Here is a 19,095-nt window from a genome sequence, read left to right as displayed (position 1 = left end):
GAAGTATTAGCAATTTAGAAGCCCAGTAATTATCTTAAGATCACCAATACCAAATTTTGACAGTGAACAAGAGAAAAATGGAGAAACTACTGGCAAAGGGCTACTTCCAGATTCTTACTTCAGAAACGGTATAGAGATCTGAACTGAAATCCCAGAGCTGACAGTATTTAAGCAGCAAGTTAAGTTTTAATTTTGAAGTAGTCAAAATTCTGCTTAAAATGACCTAACCTGATACACACGTGTTTGCATAAACGTGTCCGTTTTAAATAGTGAGGCTGTACCAGTTATGGGCATCACACCTCAGGAAGGACAGACTGACCTAGAGGGGTGCAATACAGATTGGGTGTGACGTAGGCAATGGAATCAGACTGACGGGGCTGCGACTTTTCAATTCTTTTCTGTGAAAAGAAAAAAAGAGAATGGGGAGATTAGACTCCATTTATAAATTAATTGGGGATCTGTCCCCCACCTCACCAACACTCCCCCACCACTTCCTGTTTCTAAAATCCATCTTGCCAGATATTTTGGCTGAAATGCTTCTTAACATTTTCACAAAATATTACTAAAAATGTAATTCCCAAGATAATGTGGGACATTTTAACGAGGAGTGGACTCAGTGGCAGAGACCAGGCAACTGTCAAATACATCTGATATTATCAACCTGAGACTTGGGCAAGGATTTTAACAGCCCCGCCATGGCGTGTCTCCCCCCTGGCAGATGTGGCAAACCACTTAAATCTCCATTCAGTTCAGTGAGACCGTAATATCCTGTTGGGTGGGAGGGGCCATGATATCCTGACCTTGGGCTATTTAAGTTATGACAGACTACCTAAACAGACCCTGGTATTTTGCTGTTTTATACAACACATAACCAGTAAAATAACAGCTATGTGTTATAAAACTCATCTTCTTCATGTTCTGCAGACTTCCATTTTCACACCAATGAAAGGTTCTGTGACTAATGTGAGAATCAACAGCATATTGACAACCCAGGAAGTGATAGCATTACTGCTACAAAAATTTAAGGTATGTTTCCTAAATGGCTTTCCAGTCCTTCTGAGCAGCCCTGAGAGCTAACACCATTTACTTTCTCACGCCCGACACCCTCACTACCCTTCATTCCCACTCTGTCCCCCACTCTCACTTTGCTACTCATTCCCACTCTGCCACTCAGTCACCCAAAGCCCATTTTCCCACTCCCTCACTCTCTCTCTCCCACTCCTTTCCTCTCCCTCTCCTTCACTCTCCCTCACTCTCCCGCTCCCTCACTCTCCAGCTCCCCCACTGCCCTACTTCCTCATTCTCCCACTCTCTCACTCCCTCGACCCTCCTGCTCACATTAATGGCGCATGGGGTTAACTAATATAGTCTCATAGAGTCCCTCACTTCTGATCCATGATAAAAGAACAAGGCTGTCAGGAGAGGCTGGGAAGCCCCATCGAGGCTGTATGATGGAGTGGGTGATGGTGTGAGATGGACTGTTCAGGGCTGTGTCGCAGCAAGTGACAGAATTGGAGATTAGGTCACTCAAAGAGAAAGTAACCAGGGGTTTTATGGGAGAAAGAATTTATTTTTCATATCTCATTGCAACATAGACCGTTCTCTAACAGCAAGTACAGAGAGGCACCTGCTCTTGACAGTTTGAAACGCTGTCACTCAGGCAGGTAGCTGGGAGAGCAGAGATGAGTCGGACATCAGGACAGTGAGGGGAGGATAATTGGGCATCAGAGGTTTGGGGTGGGGTGGAGCTCGATATCAGATATGAGGGTGGGGGGGAGTTTGGACATTAGAGATCAGGAGGTGAGTCAGGCATCAGGTCAAACATTCAGGGTTCCATCGCGGTGCAGGGAGGACAGCCAATCAAAGAGTCAGATCATGGGATGGTTGACAGGGCAGCTGGGAGGAAACACTCCTGCTACTCCAGGCCCACAAGCAATGCTGGAAAGGAACTTAGGTTCCAGCCAGCCATGCGCCCCTCCCTTCAGCTTCCGGGTTTCCCAAGGCTTGGAAAACCCAGCCTCCAGGAATAAAATGTCAAACAAAGGTTAGGTTTGAAGCAAGCTGCCTCTTCCAGAGAGCAGGTTAGTCATACACCCACCCAGCATCTAGCACTGCTCCCCCCACCTCCCCCCCCACCACTCACCTCCCATCTGCCTCCATTGAAAATGGAAGTAAGGCGTATTGGAGGTGAGTTGTGTTTCTATTTTTATATTTTTAACTTTTCCCCACCTTTACTCTCCTCCCCCCTCCCCTTGCCTTACCCAGCCTGTGGGCTAAAATTAACTATGAATTTTACCTCAACTGAACTTTAAAATTTGTCCTCTCGACTTTCTTTTAGTAATTTTTACGAGCTTATGAACACAATGCCAAACTTTAGCCAACAGATCAGATTAAAACTATTGACTCCAAGAACAGTCTTTAATTTCAAGTCTTTGAGTAAAGCTTTAAATAAGGCTTCAAAAAATTCAGTGGATAAATTTAACAACGTGATTGTGAATTATGTATATATTTTATTTTGCTTAAAGCTTTATTTTGGTCATTAGTGCAGTTCTTGAGAAAAACATGTTCACAAAGCATTTTGAGCAAATAGTAGACACCCATTGACACAATCAGAATCAGAATAGGGATTTTCCAATAGAAAATGTGGATTCGGAATTTATAATAGAAAAATTGACACAAGTATGACAGGAATGCGACACAGGAAGTGAAGTGCCACAGACGGAAAATACTTGAAGGCCTAAGATTTTCAATGTATTATAACGTCTTATGCTTTGATATATTTTTATTCCATGACAGATAGAAAATGATCCTAATGATTTTGCATTGTATGTCGTTCATGCAAGCGAAGGTAAGTTATCTACATAATTTCCCTTTTCATTTTTGGTTAGTTTTACTTAGCGTTCTGATACCTAGATAAATAGCCTTCCCTTTATGTTTGGGAACACTAGGACCAGCATCACTCTGCATTGCTAGTTATCTCTAGATCTGGTACCACACCATTGCACAAATGTTAAACATGCCTCGGTCTCTTCTACTGAATCAGTTAACCTCTATTTTGATTAGTTGGTTTTCGCCTGTTTACCTTCTTTGCAGTCCATTCTTTGGACATCCTCCTCTAACCAACAGTGCAGTGGATGGGGGATATTGTAGCCGATTCTGCTGGTTCAAGCCACAACTAAGCTGATCTCAGTGGATAAGGATTCTAGGGCATCCTGCATGTAACTCTCGCGATGCACTGGGAATTCTTGGAACCACAGTGCCAGGAAACAGCGGCTGGTGAAGGGCTGCTGGCTAACTTCTGTGCATCAGACAATGATTTGGCAGGAGGAAGGTTCAGGGGCACATGGGACCAAGGCCCAGGAGTGATTGGACAAGGGAGGTCGGAATGTCATGGATGTCAAATTTTTTAACAATTTGCTGATGGTTTATATTTAGCATCTATTCCAAACGGCGCTGTGCAGAAGGGGCCATATCATGTGGAGGTTGCTTAATTCACACTAAACCCAAGGCCGAATGAGCCCAGTGTATAGCGTGTGCAAAGGCTTCTACCCCCTTGATACTTAATATTGTGATCATACTAGCCTATCTGGCATGGTGTAGGCCTTTTCAAGAAATGGGCCTGAGGTACTTAAGCATATCAGGGGCGGCCATTGAATTCGTTGCCCCAAAGTGTAATCGCCTAGAGCTGTTCCATGGCAGCTAAGAAGTCTCACCTGATAAGGGTTACAAAAGCCAATATCTATTTTCTTTAAAATTGAATCCCTCCTTTCTTTGTAGCAGGCCATGTAATGGGCTGAACATTCTCCCAACTGAAGCATGTTTTAGTTTTAGCCGGTGTCTCAATTACTCAACTATGTAAACTTCATGTTTATTGCCCTCAAGTGCAAGCTTGTTCAGATGGCAGATCTCACATCTCAGTGAATTAACTGTGGGTTCAGACCTCATTCAAGGCCTTAGCCATATACTGAACTGACACCTCAGTGCACTCATGAGTCAGTGCAAATATCTGGATGAGGTGTTAAACTAAGGCCTCGGAGTCAATTTTAACAGTAGTGTCAGATGTGGCTCAGTTGGTAGCATTCTTGCCCCTGAGACAGAATGTTCTGCTTTCAAGTTTTACTTCAGGGCTCAAACAAAAATCAAGACTGACACTCCAGTGCAGAAATGAGGGAATGCAGTATCTTTCAGATAAGATGTTAAACTGAGGCCCTGTCCTCCCTCTCAAGTCGATGTAAAAGATCCCAGGACACTATTTCGGAGAAGAGTGGGGAGTTACCTGTGGGGTCCTGGCCAATATTTATCTCTCAGTCAACATGATTAAAAACAGATTATCTGGTCATTATCACTTTATTGTTTGTGGGAGCTTTCTATGTGCCAACTGGCTGCTGCATTTCTTACATTACAGCAATGACTTGACTTAAAAAGTATTTCATTGGCTGTAAAGCATTTTGAGGTGTTCGGTGGTTGGGAAGGGTGCTATATAAATGCAAATCTTTCTTTCCACCCATCCAGCAGAAATTGAGCAGGTGGGTATTCCAAATCACGCAGGTTATTTGCAGAGTCCTATCACATCAGCAGGACCCAGGTGTGGTTTTAATCAGAGCCTGAGCGGGCAAGATGCCGCAGCTTTCCTACTGAGCAGAAGCAGGTCTGCAAACAGAAGAGGCCTTTTAGGTAAGCCTAAAACTTTCCTCTGTGGAAGAATGTTCCACCAAACCCCACAAGGAAAGTCAGGGCCTCACTGTCACAGACCCACCCCCGCCTTACCTCCCAAAGACCTACCTGAAACCCCCTCCACTTGCCAGGAAGCCAGCAAATGACCAATGCCCTCCCAATCCTCACCTTCCAGCAGCTGCTCTATGCCATCTCACCCATTCCAGGTGGGAAGTGCACCACTGGTGTTTAAATGAGGCCTGGTGTTAAAATCATTGTGGCCTCCTGGTGGCTCTGCCAGGGTGAACTGAACTCACTGGAGCAGTTTCCTGCTGTAAGAACACCCCATTTTAAAATTTTACGCCTGATCAGTGCCATAAATTTCTGCCATATGGCACTGTTGGGAGAAGAGCAGAAAGTTTCCCAATTGCTCAGCCAATACTTCTCCCGCAGCCAAATACACTTTACCCAACCACTAATCTCATTCCAGGTCATGCAATCTGGCTGTGCACCAATTGGCCTCCAGACGTGTCCGCGTAACAACAGTGATTGATTTTGGAATCATTTATTGGATATGAAATAGTTTGGGACATGAAAAGATACTTTGTAAATGTAAGACAGGAGAGAGCTGGTTAAAAATTTTAAATTGGGGAATGCATCACCAAGCCTCTGCACACATGCCTGTTCTCATCTTTATGGCATTGAGTTTCTTGGCGTGCAAGTGGATGGGACACTTTATTAGCTTATTTAAATCAGTTTCCCACCATGCAATTTGGAGCTTGATTTAAATTTAGCAGTTGCCTATGCTCAGGAAACCCAGCATAAGAAGGGAAGCTGTAGCTACTAGCTCAGTGAGGTAAGTCGACTGCGGACCAGGAGGAGCAAGACTATTCCCCAGCTCCTCAAGGAAGCTTTCAACATTCCCACCTCCTATCTCAGCCACTCTCTTCTCCCACAGGATCACCAAACTCTCCTCCGCCCTAGCCCCGATCTCTTGGTCCCCCTCCTTTCTGATTGAATTGTCAGTTCTGTCCCCCAAGGGCCATAGCTGCAGCCGTCTACCACTGGTTTTCCTACCCGGCAGTCGGTCAGCCTCTCAATTTGGCAGGCTGCTGAACAGGAAATTAAACAAAAGATTATACAGAGTTCCTGCCATTAAATTCATTAAGATCTATGCAGCCTTGGCCCTGTGCCACCGTGCAATTCTGCACCCTCCCCGCCTTCCTGTAAATATCTGGGCCTAGGTCTTACTTTGACTTTCAATTTGGCCTGTGAGCGTAAAAGACACCAGGGTCAGATATGAGGCAAACAAATACCCCACTAATTACAAGACTGAGCCTGCAAAAACTCCAAGGGCTGATACCCTGACTGTCACTCCTAGGCCAGGCTGATCTGGGTATCGGAGACTGAAACACCCTGATTTTCCAGCTGGTCTCCTCGGAGTGCCAGGCCTCACGGGACAGGAGCATCTGCTCTGGGTTTTGCTCCTTCATTTTTCTACAGTTATATCACTGCTACCATATTAATTGGACCCGTATCCTGCTGTCAAAGTGAACGTTCCCAAGGCCTGCTTGGCTCATAGTGAAATAAATAATTAATAGGAATGACCATACCCTATCTGTAGTTACCAATCTGTGTTTGCTAATTTGTTCTAGCCAATTAATTGGCATATTTATAAGAAAACTGATGATGATGTCAGAGCATAATCTGGCAATTTACCTCTCATCAAGCCATAAACCACTTTTACAGAAAAGAAAAAGCTTACGGACACGGCATTCCCACTGTGGGAAAGATTGCTTCATGGGCCATCACGGAAAATTGTGAAAATATTTTTAATGGACAAAGATGCAGAAGAAATCAGCACCGACGTAAGTAAAATCGTGGGAACAAGCCCCCAAAATTCTTCTCAGCACGTCAGCGATTTCATTGGTTGTATTCAAACTCCTGATTATTAATATTGCTTCTCGCAGGTGGCTCAGTATATCAAGTTTGAGCTTCCCGTTTTAAAAGCAATTCTCCAGAAACTAAATGAGGAGGAGGAGAAATATATCGGAAACACCCAACTCCGGTAAGGTTTTTATTATTTGTCTCTCACAAAATTGCAGTTACTCAGTAGTAATGTCACAACATTGTTAGTACCTTCACTGAATTATTAAACAAGCTTTAAAGAAAAATAAATTATTCCATAACCATGTACGGTGACTTTTGTCGCATTACAGCCCTGTTTTTAAACATAAATGGGGCGATACAAGGACAAAAATGCGGCTGATTGCTGCCTACTTATGTTGGAGGCCCACCCGTTCCTATTTTCAGATGGACAAGCACTCCAACTTGGCAGAAACCTTGTGAATGTATGCAAATAGGGGTCAGATGTTATTATCAAAATGCCAATCAGCAATGCGTCAATCTGCAATACGTCAATCTGCAATACGTCAATCTGCAATACGTCAATCAGCAATATGTCAATCAGCAATATGTCAATCTGCAATGTCATTGCTACTTCCCCAACTTGCCCATAAACCATGAACAGTATAGGATGGGAGGAATAATCAGAGGAATCCTTACCTACTTTGGTTTGTAGGACATTATTTTGGCAGCTTAAAATGGATTTTAGCAACTTACTCAAATTTAAACTCTTACAGTAGCTATAAAGCATACAGAAATCTGGCAATGCACTGTTTAAAATGGACATCGTTCTAGCAATTCCACTCTAGATAGAAGTAGAGGAGCAGCATCAACTAGTGGAAGGAGCACAGGGAGGTACTGCTGGAGGATGACCAGTGAAATGGAGGTGAGCTTGTAGGAATCCTTACCCTCCCAACAGAATCTATAGCCCAGAGTAACATTCCTGCACTTTTCAAAGCAGCAATACATAGGGACCCTTTCTTCCAGGAGCCTGCACTTGTCCCAGAAAGCTGCGTTTGTCCCAGGGCACTGCATTTGATCATAGGGCGTGTGTGTCCTGGAAGCCTGCATTTTACCAGGAAGGCTGTGCTTCTATGGAGAAGCTGCATTTGTCTGGGGAGGCTGCATTTGTCCTGAGAGACTACCTTTGTCCAGCAGGGTTGTATTTGTCCAGGGAGGCTGCATCCCAGGCAGGCTGGCCTGAAGATTCCGATAAGGGGAGCGGCGAATGAATGAACTTAAGTCACTGATGTGCCTAGGAGCCCTGAGGAAGTTTTACTTATGCAGGAAGTTAAAACCTCCAATTGCCAATTTTACCCTGCCCAGATTCCTGCATAATTCCCCACGACAGTAGGATGAGATGGCAATATCCACACAGATTTCTGTGGCCCTGTTTTTCACACTGATTTACTTAGAGCTTTTCCTAGCAGGTGCAAAGCCTGCTGAGGAGTGCAGATCTAAGTAAAACAGCTGGAATGTCAAGGCACTCCAGCACAATGGCAACAATGTCACTGCTCATCCCCTCCCTATACTTTTTTTATTCATTCATTGGATTTGGGTGTCGCTGGCCAGGCCAGCATTTATTGCCCATCCTTAATTGCCCTTGAGAAGGTGGTGAGCTGCCTTCTTGAACCACTGCAGTCCGTGTGATGTAGGTACACTGAAGGCGCAATTAGGGAGGGAGTTCCAGGATTTTGACCCAGCGATAGTGAAGGAACGGCGATATATTTCCAAGTCAGGATGGTGCGTGGCTTGGAGGTGAACTTTCAGGTGGCGGTGTTCCCATGTGTCTATCCCAGAAGTAAGAAACTGCAACAACTGGGAAATAAGAAAACTGGTCCAAACTGGTCTTGTATACTTTAAAATGGAACACCAGCAAAATCTGGGAAATAAGAGTACTTGTTCAAACTGTTTTTCCCTTCTGAGCGCTGCCTTTGTCCTTCTAGACGGCAGCGGTTGTGGGTTTGGAAGGTGCTGTCTAAGGACCCTTGGTGATTTCTTGCAGTGCGTCTTGTAAATGGTACACACTGCTGTCACTGTGCATCAGTGGTGGAGGGAGTGAATGTTTGTGGATGGGGTGCCAATAAGGCGGGCTGCTCTGTCCTGGATGGTGTCGGGCTTCTTGTGTGTTGTTGGAGCTGCAATCATCCAGGCAAGTGGAACGTATTCCATCATATTCCTGACTTGTGATTTGTAGATGGTGGACAGGCTTCAGGGAGTCAGGAGATGGGTTAAATGCCGCAGGATTCCTAGTGTCTGATAGACATTTTGAAAATGAGGTTTTGGTGCCTTGATAGGTCTGGTGAAGCAGTCCACCGATTGTGTTATGCATCATCGTCGCTTGCTGCATGCTCCAAAACTTGGCACTGCAACGGGGGGAGGACCTGGCTGAGGAGATGAAACGTCTCCTCCGACAAGGAGGGCATCAAAGGGGATGATGATGATGAGGTCCTCGAAGGCGAGGATGCCGGAGATGAGGCCATTGGACTAGCTAGACGAGGCAGGCAAGCTCGAGAGGCCCTCATTGCTGCAAGATTCATGGAGGATGATGACGAGATGCAGTGAGGACAGTCCTGACAACCTCACCCTGCATCTGTGAGCGTTTGACACCTGTGTGGCTGATGGCAGCGCACATACCCTCAGTGTTCAGGCTCATGTCATGGAAACACAGCGGAGGCCCTAATAGTCACTAGATTCCAGAAGGATGATGACGACATGCAACGAAGACGCTCCATAGATCTTCACATAGCCTCTGAGAATGTCTGACTCCTGTCTGGCTGAGGGCAGCTCGCTTGCGCTCTGTGAACAGGGTCATATCATGGAGACGCAGCCATGAAACTTTAAAAGCATCTGATCCTTTGTCAGCCTTCAGCACCTAACCCCCTCAGAAGCACACTGTCTCCAGTCACAGATGCTGGAGATGGCGGGGGGGAGGGGGGGGCGCAGCCCCACCTTAAAGGTGCTGAGAGCACACAGAGAGAATGACGGAACTCTGTGATGCCTGCCCACGACATTCTGGCAGCAATGACAAGCACCATCGAGGTGCAGGTATCAGTAATGTGTCCAGTGAGTGTTTTAAGCCGGGCCATCATTTTGGTCTGACAGTTATACACTGCACAGGGAAGAGGCCATGGACTCCTGCCTTTATCTTGTGCAGGAACCAAGATTTCACAAATGAATGACATGAGCACTGCTCATCATAACCAGGAGCCATTGGCAAGGAGACATTCTTGGGAGTTTATTTACAATAGTGAACATTAAGTACAAGTGATTAACACCCGTGCCCAGGCTGTGCACTACATCTTCTTAACCTTCCTAACCCTGCTGCTATATCTTGGTGCTTCCTGACATCCACAGGGGAGGTGGAGACAGCCTGCTGACTGCTACACCCTGTCTGTGATGACTTTGGCAGGCATTCTCTGGAGGGCCGAGATTTGGAGGTCCCCAGCCTCCTCTGGGTGTCCTGCTGTGGATCTGTTGCACCTTCTTCTGCCTGTTGACCTAGAGTTGCAGGGATCACTGGAAGAGGGGATTTGAATCGGCTAGATATTCCTGGAGTCCCTGGGTGGATGGCCTCAGGCCTACTGCTTGAGGATAAGGGGACGCTGGAGTGAGATCGAGCTGCCCCACACCCTTCTCGCATTGACACCGTTGGAGGCCAACTATGGCGTCAGCAATGGAGGTCAGCCCGCGTAGCAGTGCAGGACCAATGTCCTGGACCAAGGTCTCCATGGCGGCCACCATCCTACCAGTGTTGACCTTGGTGCATTGGCATGCCGGCGCTATCACCTCAGACTGAAGGTGGACGGACTCCTCCATCTTGCCTTGCAATCTGAGGAGTGTAGCGGACATACCCTCCTGATGTTCCCGAGCTCGCTTTTGCAGCTCCAGCAACTGAGGCATGGCCGAGATCAGAGGCTTGTTACCTGACTCGGACTCAACAGATGTCTGGCCTCCAGCTGTCCTCCGAGTGCCGGAAACCTGGGAAGTCTTTGCTTCCATGCTATGGATCAGACAGTGTGATGTGCTCACCAGATTGTGACCCCGAGGCTACTCTAGAACTAAGACCCACCGAGGTGTGTGTCTCTGTGCTGGTGGAGGGTATGGGTAAGTGCTGTGACGGGTCTTCAATTAGGATGTCATCAGGTTCTTCTTCCAAGGTGTCTTCGGGGCTCGAGTCGAGGACCTGGCTCGTGGACCCCCTCAGCTGCACCTGCAAAGGAGAGATAATTAGTGCGTGGCAGGAGAATGCAGAAGTGAAATTTACTCACATGATGGTTGTCTGATGAATGTTGCACTGCTGGATCCCAAGGGAGGTGTCGCTAAATTTGGGGGCAGCAATTTCCTCCTTCTGGCAGCCATGACTTTGCAGCAGCTTCCAATCCCTTAGAGAGTGGTAGCTCTGTGCAGGGGCACCCTTTAAATATGGTGCCAAGATCATTGAAGGCCTGAGGTGATGGTGGGACAGGTGAATCAGAGGCCACCTTGCCAGTGATCCGGAGTGTTTCCCGTGCATGCATTATTTATGAGGCAGGATGCACCGGGAATGGGACGGTACAGCACAAAAACCCACCATTGCGGTCAGCAGGTAAAATTACTTTTTTCACTCCCGCTACCACACTTAGTGCAGATGGTTCCACCCAAATTGTTTAGTTTGAAAATCTCTACAGAAGTTTGTCTTAAAGAAGGGTTTTGCTGGCACTGTGTCTCCCAAAGTGTTGTCATTGGTTTTCTGCACAAGCGCAGGCAAGTACGCATGCACAGATGTGTATCGGTGGCCATCTTGCATTGGCAGTTTGGGGTTGGCTGACATTATCAGGCCCCAACTTTGAATTTAACTGTGACCAGAGTGAGGAAGCTGCCGTGATTTCCTGACCAGTTAAAACCAAGTGAGAAGAGTATTAAGGCACGGAAGAGACCTTTCGACACGATCCGTTTACTTATATTTTGGGGGCCAGGCGGTACAGGAGTGCTTCACTGATCCACATAAGGAAAGTTTAAGCTTCCCTTACCTAGACTACTCTCCTGCCCCTGCCTTCTCCACCCAGCTTTCACACTGCAGGACCCACCTGGCAGCCCAACCCTATACTTACCTGATTTATCTGATACACGTGAGCTGCTTGAATTTCCGTAGATCAAGAGCCACTTCCATTCCTTCCCTGCTCTTGCTGGCAGGAAATCGACTGGTAGCCAGCTGCCAGTGGTTAAAATCACTTTGGTCTCATTCTATCATGGGCCGTTGGGAATCTGTCTGGAACCAATGAAAATCCCCATCACTTCAAACTCTCCCCAAAGTCTTGTCTTCATTCTTGTTAAAATGAGAATTTAGACAGATATCAACTCGCTTCATCTATGAAACCAGTGCATCTTTAATACTGACAATTTAATGAAAAAACTCTCACTGTGCTCTGTTTCAGATACAAAGTGGAGAGAAGATTTTTGTGCCAGCAGCTGCAGAGACTGAGGCTGGTGAGGGCAGAAACTTCAGTTTAAGAAACAGATCCATCACCAAGAAACTGGATGTCAGGGTGCATTGATATGTAACCAGCATCAATCCTAGAATTGATGGAGTACACCATTTTAATAGTTATATCACAATTTACGGAAGTATTTGTATTTTCCCTAACCTACTCAATTTTGAAATTATTGGCCCATATTTTCCTTGGGACTAGCACTCTAGAACTGGTGACATCTACAGCATTGAGACCTTTGAACAGTGAAAAAGGACATTGTGGAGTAAATCACTTATGCCATTAATTGTGCACTCCATATTTTCCTGGAACCTTTGTGCCACTCCGCTGTGACTCTCGTTGAAAACCAAGAAGATCATTATAATAGCTCTGCCCCATTGAAATCAACATCAGTTACCATTTTCTTGCATTGAAGCCACATTTCATACATACCACTACCACTTAGTCTGACAAATAATGGAACTAATGGCTTGGCATAATATTGACTTTAATGTATTCACTGAATCAGATTTTGATTTTTAAATGGTGCTGAAAACTCCTGAAGCTCAAGCAACAAGATTTTTGCTTGAATACACTTCCATGATCCAGTGACTGTGCTTCAGAAGTACTTTTTTTATTGTTTTCCTGGGGAGAAATAAAATTCCATAAAATATCACGGAAACAACAATTGATGAACATTTATCAGCCCTCTGGGTTCAAACTAAAACCAACTTCGGAAAATATAATTCAACGGCCATTCTGTATAAACATTTTTAAATTGAGATTTCCTACAGCTCAAGTGAAATGCACAATTGGTCAATTACTTAAATAAGGCTAAATAGATGAAATATAGCAAGACCAAGCAAGCCCCAACTGTCTGAAATTTATATATTTTTCAGATCATAATAAAAAATGAAACAGCTCAATGAAGATTACAATACAAAGTAGCACTTTTTTAAAATAAAAATTGAACCATGGGGATGATTTGTTCAACTTCCAAGGTATACCTGCAGATTCTGGTTCTGCTTAAATATAATTCCTGATTTTTTTTAATAAATCAAGTACATTTAAAGAAAAATGGAGATGGATGTTATCAATTTTCTACTGTAAAGTGAAATCGCTTTATTGGTCACTGGCTGCACTGCATCTGATTTACCACGATCTTTGCTGGGGTGTTACAAAATCAATTTTCAAGTAAAATTTGTTGTCACTTTGCCACTGGAGGATTCAGTGTAACATCCTAATTTATGTTGTTTGCTGCCAAAATTACCAATGCAGGACAATCTGGGCCATTTTACTTTGCAACATTTTCATTTTTGTTTCACAATTCAATAAACAACCTGCTATTATTTTATTTGAACTATACTGTATAATGTAAATCTGTTCTCTAAACTGTTAATACAAATCACATATTAAACCAAACATTTGTTCCATTGAATCATTCCCATGTTAATAGCTTCATACCAGTTGATAACAACTGTTCTCTACCACTACCTTTCAACATAGCGTGTGTCAGACTGTAATTTGAGGTGAATACAAATTATACTGGATTTTTTTTTATTATTCATTCATGGGATGTGAGCATCGCTGGCTAGGCCAGCATTTATTGCCCATCCCTAATTACCCTTGAGAAGGTGGTGATGAGCTGCCTTCTTGAACTGCTGCAGTCCATGTGGTGTAGGTACACCCACAGTGCTGTTAAGGTGGGAGTTCCAGGATTTTGACCCAGCAACAGTGAAGGAACGGCAATATATTTCCAGCTCAGGATGGTGAGTGACTTGGAAGGGAACTTCCAGGTGGTGGTGTTCCCATGCATTTGCTGCCCTTGTCCATCTAGATGGTAGTGGTCCTGGGTTTGTAAGGTGCTGCCTAAGGAGTCTTGGTGATATCCTGCAGTGCATCTTGTAGATGGTACACACCGCTGCCACTGTATATCAGTGGTGGAGGGATTGAATGTTTGTGGATGAGGTGCCAATCAAGTGGGTTGCTTTGTCCTGGACGGTGTTGAGCTTCTTGAGTGTTGTTGAAGCTGCACTCATCCAGACAAGTGGAGAGTATTCTATCAGATTTCTGACTTGTAGGTGGTGGAGAGAATTTGAGGAGTCATGAGGTGAGTTACTCGCCACAGGATTCCTAGCCTCTGACCTGCTGTTGTAGCCACAGTATTTATTGGCTAGTCCAGTTCAGTTTCTGGTAACCCCCTGGATGTCAATAGTGGGGGATTCAGTGATGGTAATTCCATTGAATGTAATCGGTGATGGTTAGATTCTCTCTTGTTGGAGATGGTCATTGCTTGACACTTGTGTGGTGCGAATGTTACTTGCCACTTGTCAGCCCAAGCCTGGATATTGTCCAGGTCTTGCTGCATTTGAACATGGACTACTTCAGTATCTGAGGAGTTGCAAATGGTGCCGAACATTGTGCAATCATCAGCGAACATCCCCATTTCTGACCTTATGATGGAAGGAAGGTCATTGATGAAGCAGCTGAAATGGTTGGGCCAAGGACACTGGGATCATATTTAGTGTCAATCAGTACCTGTACCTTAAATCTGATTTGCAGTGTGAATGCAGAGTCAGAATTGGAGTTGTTGAAACTGTGGTTTTACATTAACAATTTGGATGAGCTTGTGTCTTTTAAGTATTGCTCCATGTATGACTTCTCTCTGTCTAGTTCTTCCTTAAAAAAATTGGGAATGCTGTTGCACAAAGGATTACTATCCCTCAGCATCAAGATTTGCATTTTCTGCTCTCGTTGTTTTAAATGAGAGCAAACCAATCCTTTCATCTGATGATCATCATTGCTACTTGTTTTCATAGTGTTCAGGCAGAGGGATAAAATCAGCATTTAGGGAACAGAGTTTGTGGCAAGGACCAAAGACAATGAGTGGAATTTTCCCATCCTGCCCACGGCAGGTTTCAGGGCGGGCGGGAGTGGAGAATCTACCAGGAGCCAAAAAGTCAGAAACCTGCCCACGTAAATATAGTTTGTGATTCTCCCAATGGCGGGTTAATGGTGGCATGAACGCCATTTGCATTCATTGCCATCTCATGAATGCTCATTAAAACAGCTGCTCGCTGGAATCACATGCCACTGTCCAATCTTGCATCGTGCCAGTGAGAAATCACGTTAATCTGAATCTTGTTTGAAAAAGAGTGGCATGTACCAGTCGGACCTCACTTCAATCGCGACTTTGAGGTGAGTACAACTTACATAGCCTACCTGCCACAGCCTACGCCGGCCTCATTGTGATGCCAGTGGAATGCCACACTGCTGGGGCTGTAGGGTTGGTCTGCTCCCGGTATTGCCTCCATAGTCACAGGGACACCACTGTGCAGCGATACTCAAGCAGGGCTCAACTTTCAGGCACTGACCAGTATTACAGCCTGGGTGGGTGTAGGGGTGGTCTGCTCCAGGTGGGTGCCACCATTGTCTAGAAGGACACCACTGTGCAGCGTTACTCATAGAGGGCTGAACACTCACAAACCAGCATTTCAACCAGGGTGGGATTGGTGGGGGGCAGGGCAGGGGGAACACACAGAGGGCAATGAGGAAGGAAGGCTTTGCAAGGGGTTGGGGGAAGGGGGAAACACATTGGGGGTAATGGGGAAGGAAGGCTTTGCAAGGAGTCAGGGGGAAGGGGGAACAATGGAATGCAGGGGGCAGGAAAGTTTTGCAAGGAGAGGGGAGAGGAGGGAGAACGATGGAAGGCAGAGAGTGGACTGAGGTGTGGGAAGCTGGAGCCCGACAAGGCTAACAAATAAAAACTCTGAAGAAGAGTCATACGGACTCACAAGGGGGCGAAAGGGATATCACATATGAATGAGAAGAGATGCACACAGGCTCTGGAATAGGAAAGGGATGGGGGGTTGTTAGTGTAGCACAAGAAGAATGGGTCACACAGAGACTCATAAGGGGGCGTGGGGGGGTTGGGAAAGGAGACAGTGCAGTCTTCAGTCATGAGGTCAATGGGCAACGATGTGAAAGTCAAAGTCCTTGGTCTGGGGCTTGCAGCCAGGAGTCAGAGAGTAGAGACACTCTTGGGACTCTGTGGATAGGAGTCAGAGAGTAAAGATAGTCCTGAGGCTTTGTGAATCTCACAGTTAAGAGATTGGAGACAGTCATGGGATGCAGTGGACATGCTGCAGGAATATTCCCTGGAAGCATGGTGTACTTCAACTCCAGGGTGGGGCAGAACTGTGTGCTCAATAAGAATAATGCACAGCTTGGTGTGCCAGGCTGTTTCACAGTCACTGTCCATGGCCTTGTCTGTCTCTGTACTGGGCTGCAGATGGGATGGTGATGGCTATGGGAAGCATCTGCAGCCTGTATTTGGGAAACACATAATAAATGCGGGGTATGTGAAGCTTTCCTGGAGGTGGGGCAGGTGGTGGGGGGAGGGGTGGGGGTTGGTGCTGGTGGGGTGTTCACCTCGGTAGGTGACAGTGCACACAGCCTCTAGATGGGGAGAGTAGAGGTCCACATGAGGGGACATGAGCACATCAGTAGTGATGAGCTCAAGGGGGAGGGTAGGAATGTCGAACACAACAACTATGGGTTCCAGTATATTGGAGGAGGCTGGAGAATAATAGGAGGGAGCTCTACCTCTACGTGAGGTTCCAGATAGAGTTCTGGAAAACGGAGAGGGAGCGTCAAAGTGCATTTCAAAATAATAGTGCAGAACTACCAACTTGCTCAAATAGAGTTAGGCCCAGGTATAAATCAAAAGTAGAAGCGATTCTGAATGGGAGGGGTCTGAGGCTGTGTGGAAGGAGCGTATTGTAGGACAAAGGGGCCTTTCTGGGGGCGCCCTCTAACTTCTTGTGCCACAAGAGTAAACTGGGGGCTGATTAGAGAGAAAGGAAGAAGGCCTCCTTGCGAAGAAAGCCATTGGAAGCCAATGCCTTTATCGACGCTGTAACAGGGATACTCAGAAGTCAATGGGCAGAATTTTGCCCTTGGATGGCGTGCAGGCCCCACCGGCCCGACAGGAAGCGCTATGCGCTTCCTGTTCCAGGGGAAGAGGGATTCCCCATCTGTCAAAGTGTGCTCTTTTGTGCATGTACAAAGTGCTGCCTCAGGGAGATTCGTGACAGGTAAGTTACGTGTAAAAATAGAAACATTAAAAAATTATTAACATGTCCCCCTCATGTGACAATGTCACACAAGATGGGACATGTTAATAAAAAACACAAAAACTTTATTACTTTTTTACAAAACGGACATGAAACTTCATCCCTCCAGTGGATGAAGTTTCATGAATAAACTGGAGCCCGCTGGGGCTCCTGGCCTGCCCGCCAGCCTTAAGGTTGGCCAGGCAGGTCTTTAATTACTTTAATTAGCCTATCAATGGCCTCAATTGGCCATTGATAGGTCAGCGGGCAGACAGCTGATTTCGCTGTCCTCCAGCCTTCCTAAAAATTTAAAGGGACCGGGATGACGTCGGGGATTCCTCCCAACATCATCCTGCGTCATTTTCCCCTCGGCGAGCGGGCCCCACCCCCAAATTGCCGAGGGGAAAATCCTGGCCAATGGCTTAACATTACAGTCACTGCATCCCAACATTAACACATAGGAATGTAAAATTTGGTAATGTAGACAATCATTAAGGAGGCACAGGTGCAGCATATATGGCATCCTATCATTGGAGGCTAGTCACATGCTCTCCAAAGTTGACATTTATAATGGGCCAAAGGGCATCCAGTCATTAATCCTGAGAAATGTATTGTTAATTAGTATGCCAGATCAAAGGTTGGAGCATTGAGTTAGGTTAGGTCATGCATTTCATTGAAACCATCTCATACCACTGAGGATTCAGATGTTACCTATCTGAGATGGCATTTTGGTCACCTTGATGTGTGTGCTAGCGCCTTAGAGACAAGGCTGCACAAACAACAATGCAAGTAGGGCAGAAACCACTACAGACCATTACAGTTGCTATAGGTAACATATTGTGAGCTTCACTATCTTGACCCGTTAATCATTAATGTCTGCAATGTTTCATTTCAGAGAGGAGGTAAAAGCAAAAATGGAACCAGGGCTCAGTGCTACCTTTTTGAGGGTCCTAATGCAATGGAGGAGGTAAAGGGCAGAGAGGTGACGTTGAGTGCAGCTCTAGGAGGAGGCCCCGTCTGAGGTCCAGGGTCAAGGGAAGCCAGAGCAAGAACAAGAGGGTCACGAGGAGAGACTCAGACAATGGAGGTGACTCACTAGATCTAGGGTGTAATGAAGAAGAATCTCCTAATTACAAATGAGTGAGAGACAATGCCTCGCACATCTGCGCTTGTCCCAACCTCTGGTAGATCACATCTGCCACGTTCTTCATTAAGACCTGACGCCCCGTGGAGTTGGAGGCTATCCCCTGCCAATGGCTTTAGAGGTGACCGCCATGCTCAATTGTTTTGCCTTTGGGTCAGGCCAGGGATCCACAGGGGACCTGTGCGGCATCTCGCAGTCAGCTACATAAAGATGTATCAAGGAGGTCACAGATGCCCTCTACAGCATGGCACATCGCTATATGAGGTTTGTTCTTGACAAAGATAGCCAGGCTGCGAGATTCAACAGTTTTGCAGTTATTTCAGGCTTCCCAAGAGTGCAGGGTGCAATCGACTGTACCCATGTGGCTTTAAGGGCTCCACAGCAGCAGCCCCTAATGTTTATAACCACAAAGACTATCATTCCATCAATGTTCAACTGGTGTATGATCTTCGGAAGCACATAATGCACATTTGTCCCAGGTACCCTGGGAGTTTCCATGACTCATGCATCCTTATTCACTCCCAGGGGCCTCAGATTTTCAAAGGGCCTGAATGTCTGCAGGGATGGCTTCTGGGCGATAAAGGATACCCACTGAAATACTGACTAATGACACCAGTGCGTTGGCCAGGGAGTGCTTTGGAGGAGAGGTACAATGCAGCTCACAGCTCCATACAGTCCCAAATCAAGCAGACCATTGGGATTCTGAAGATGCGTTTTAGAAGTTTGGACCGCTCAGGTGGTGCACTACAGTACACTCCCAATAGGGTTTCACGCATCATCGCTATGTGTTGCGCCACTCACAACCTCACTGATGCATTGCCAGAGGGTG

At 45.9% G+C, this 19,095-nt stretch overlaps 1 protein-coding gene across 2 annotated transcripts in view; it reads left to right on the top strand.

Moving 5' to 3' along the window:
* Window positions 1-13,446, top strand: part of rassf6 (Ras association domain family member 6) — a 69,160-nt gene extending 55,714 nt beyond the window's left edge. For both annotated transcript variants that reach the window (XM_078569789.1, XM_078569793.1), the window contains exons 8-12: window positions 925-1,026; window positions 2,797-2,848; window positions 6,403-6,521; window positions 6,624-6,721; window positions 11,976-13,446. In XM_078569789.1, coding sequence (XP_078425915.1) covers window positions 925-1,026; window positions 2,797-2,848; window positions 6,403-6,521; window positions 6,624-6,721; window positions 11,976-12,051 — 447 coding nt within the window. In that variant the 3' untranslated portion in view covers window positions 12,052-13,446. The remainder of the gene's footprint in view (window positions 1-924; window positions 1,027-2,796; window positions 2,849-6,402; window positions 6,522-6,623; window positions 6,722-11,975) is intronic.
* The last annotated feature ends 5,649 nt before the right edge of the window (window positions 13,447-19,095 follow it).

This window comes from Cetorhinus maximus, chromosome 2 (genome assembly GCF_964194155.1).
Source record: "Cetorhinus maximus chromosome 2, sCetMax3.hap1.1, whole genome shotgun sequence".
In the NCBI taxonomy this organism is placed as follows: domain Eukaryota; kingdom Metazoa; phylum Chordata; class Chondrichthyes; order Lamniformes; family Cetorhinidae; genus Cetorhinus; species Cetorhinus maximus.
Note: the sequence above shows the minus strand (reverse complement) of the source record. Positions and strands in the feature narration are given on the sequence as shown.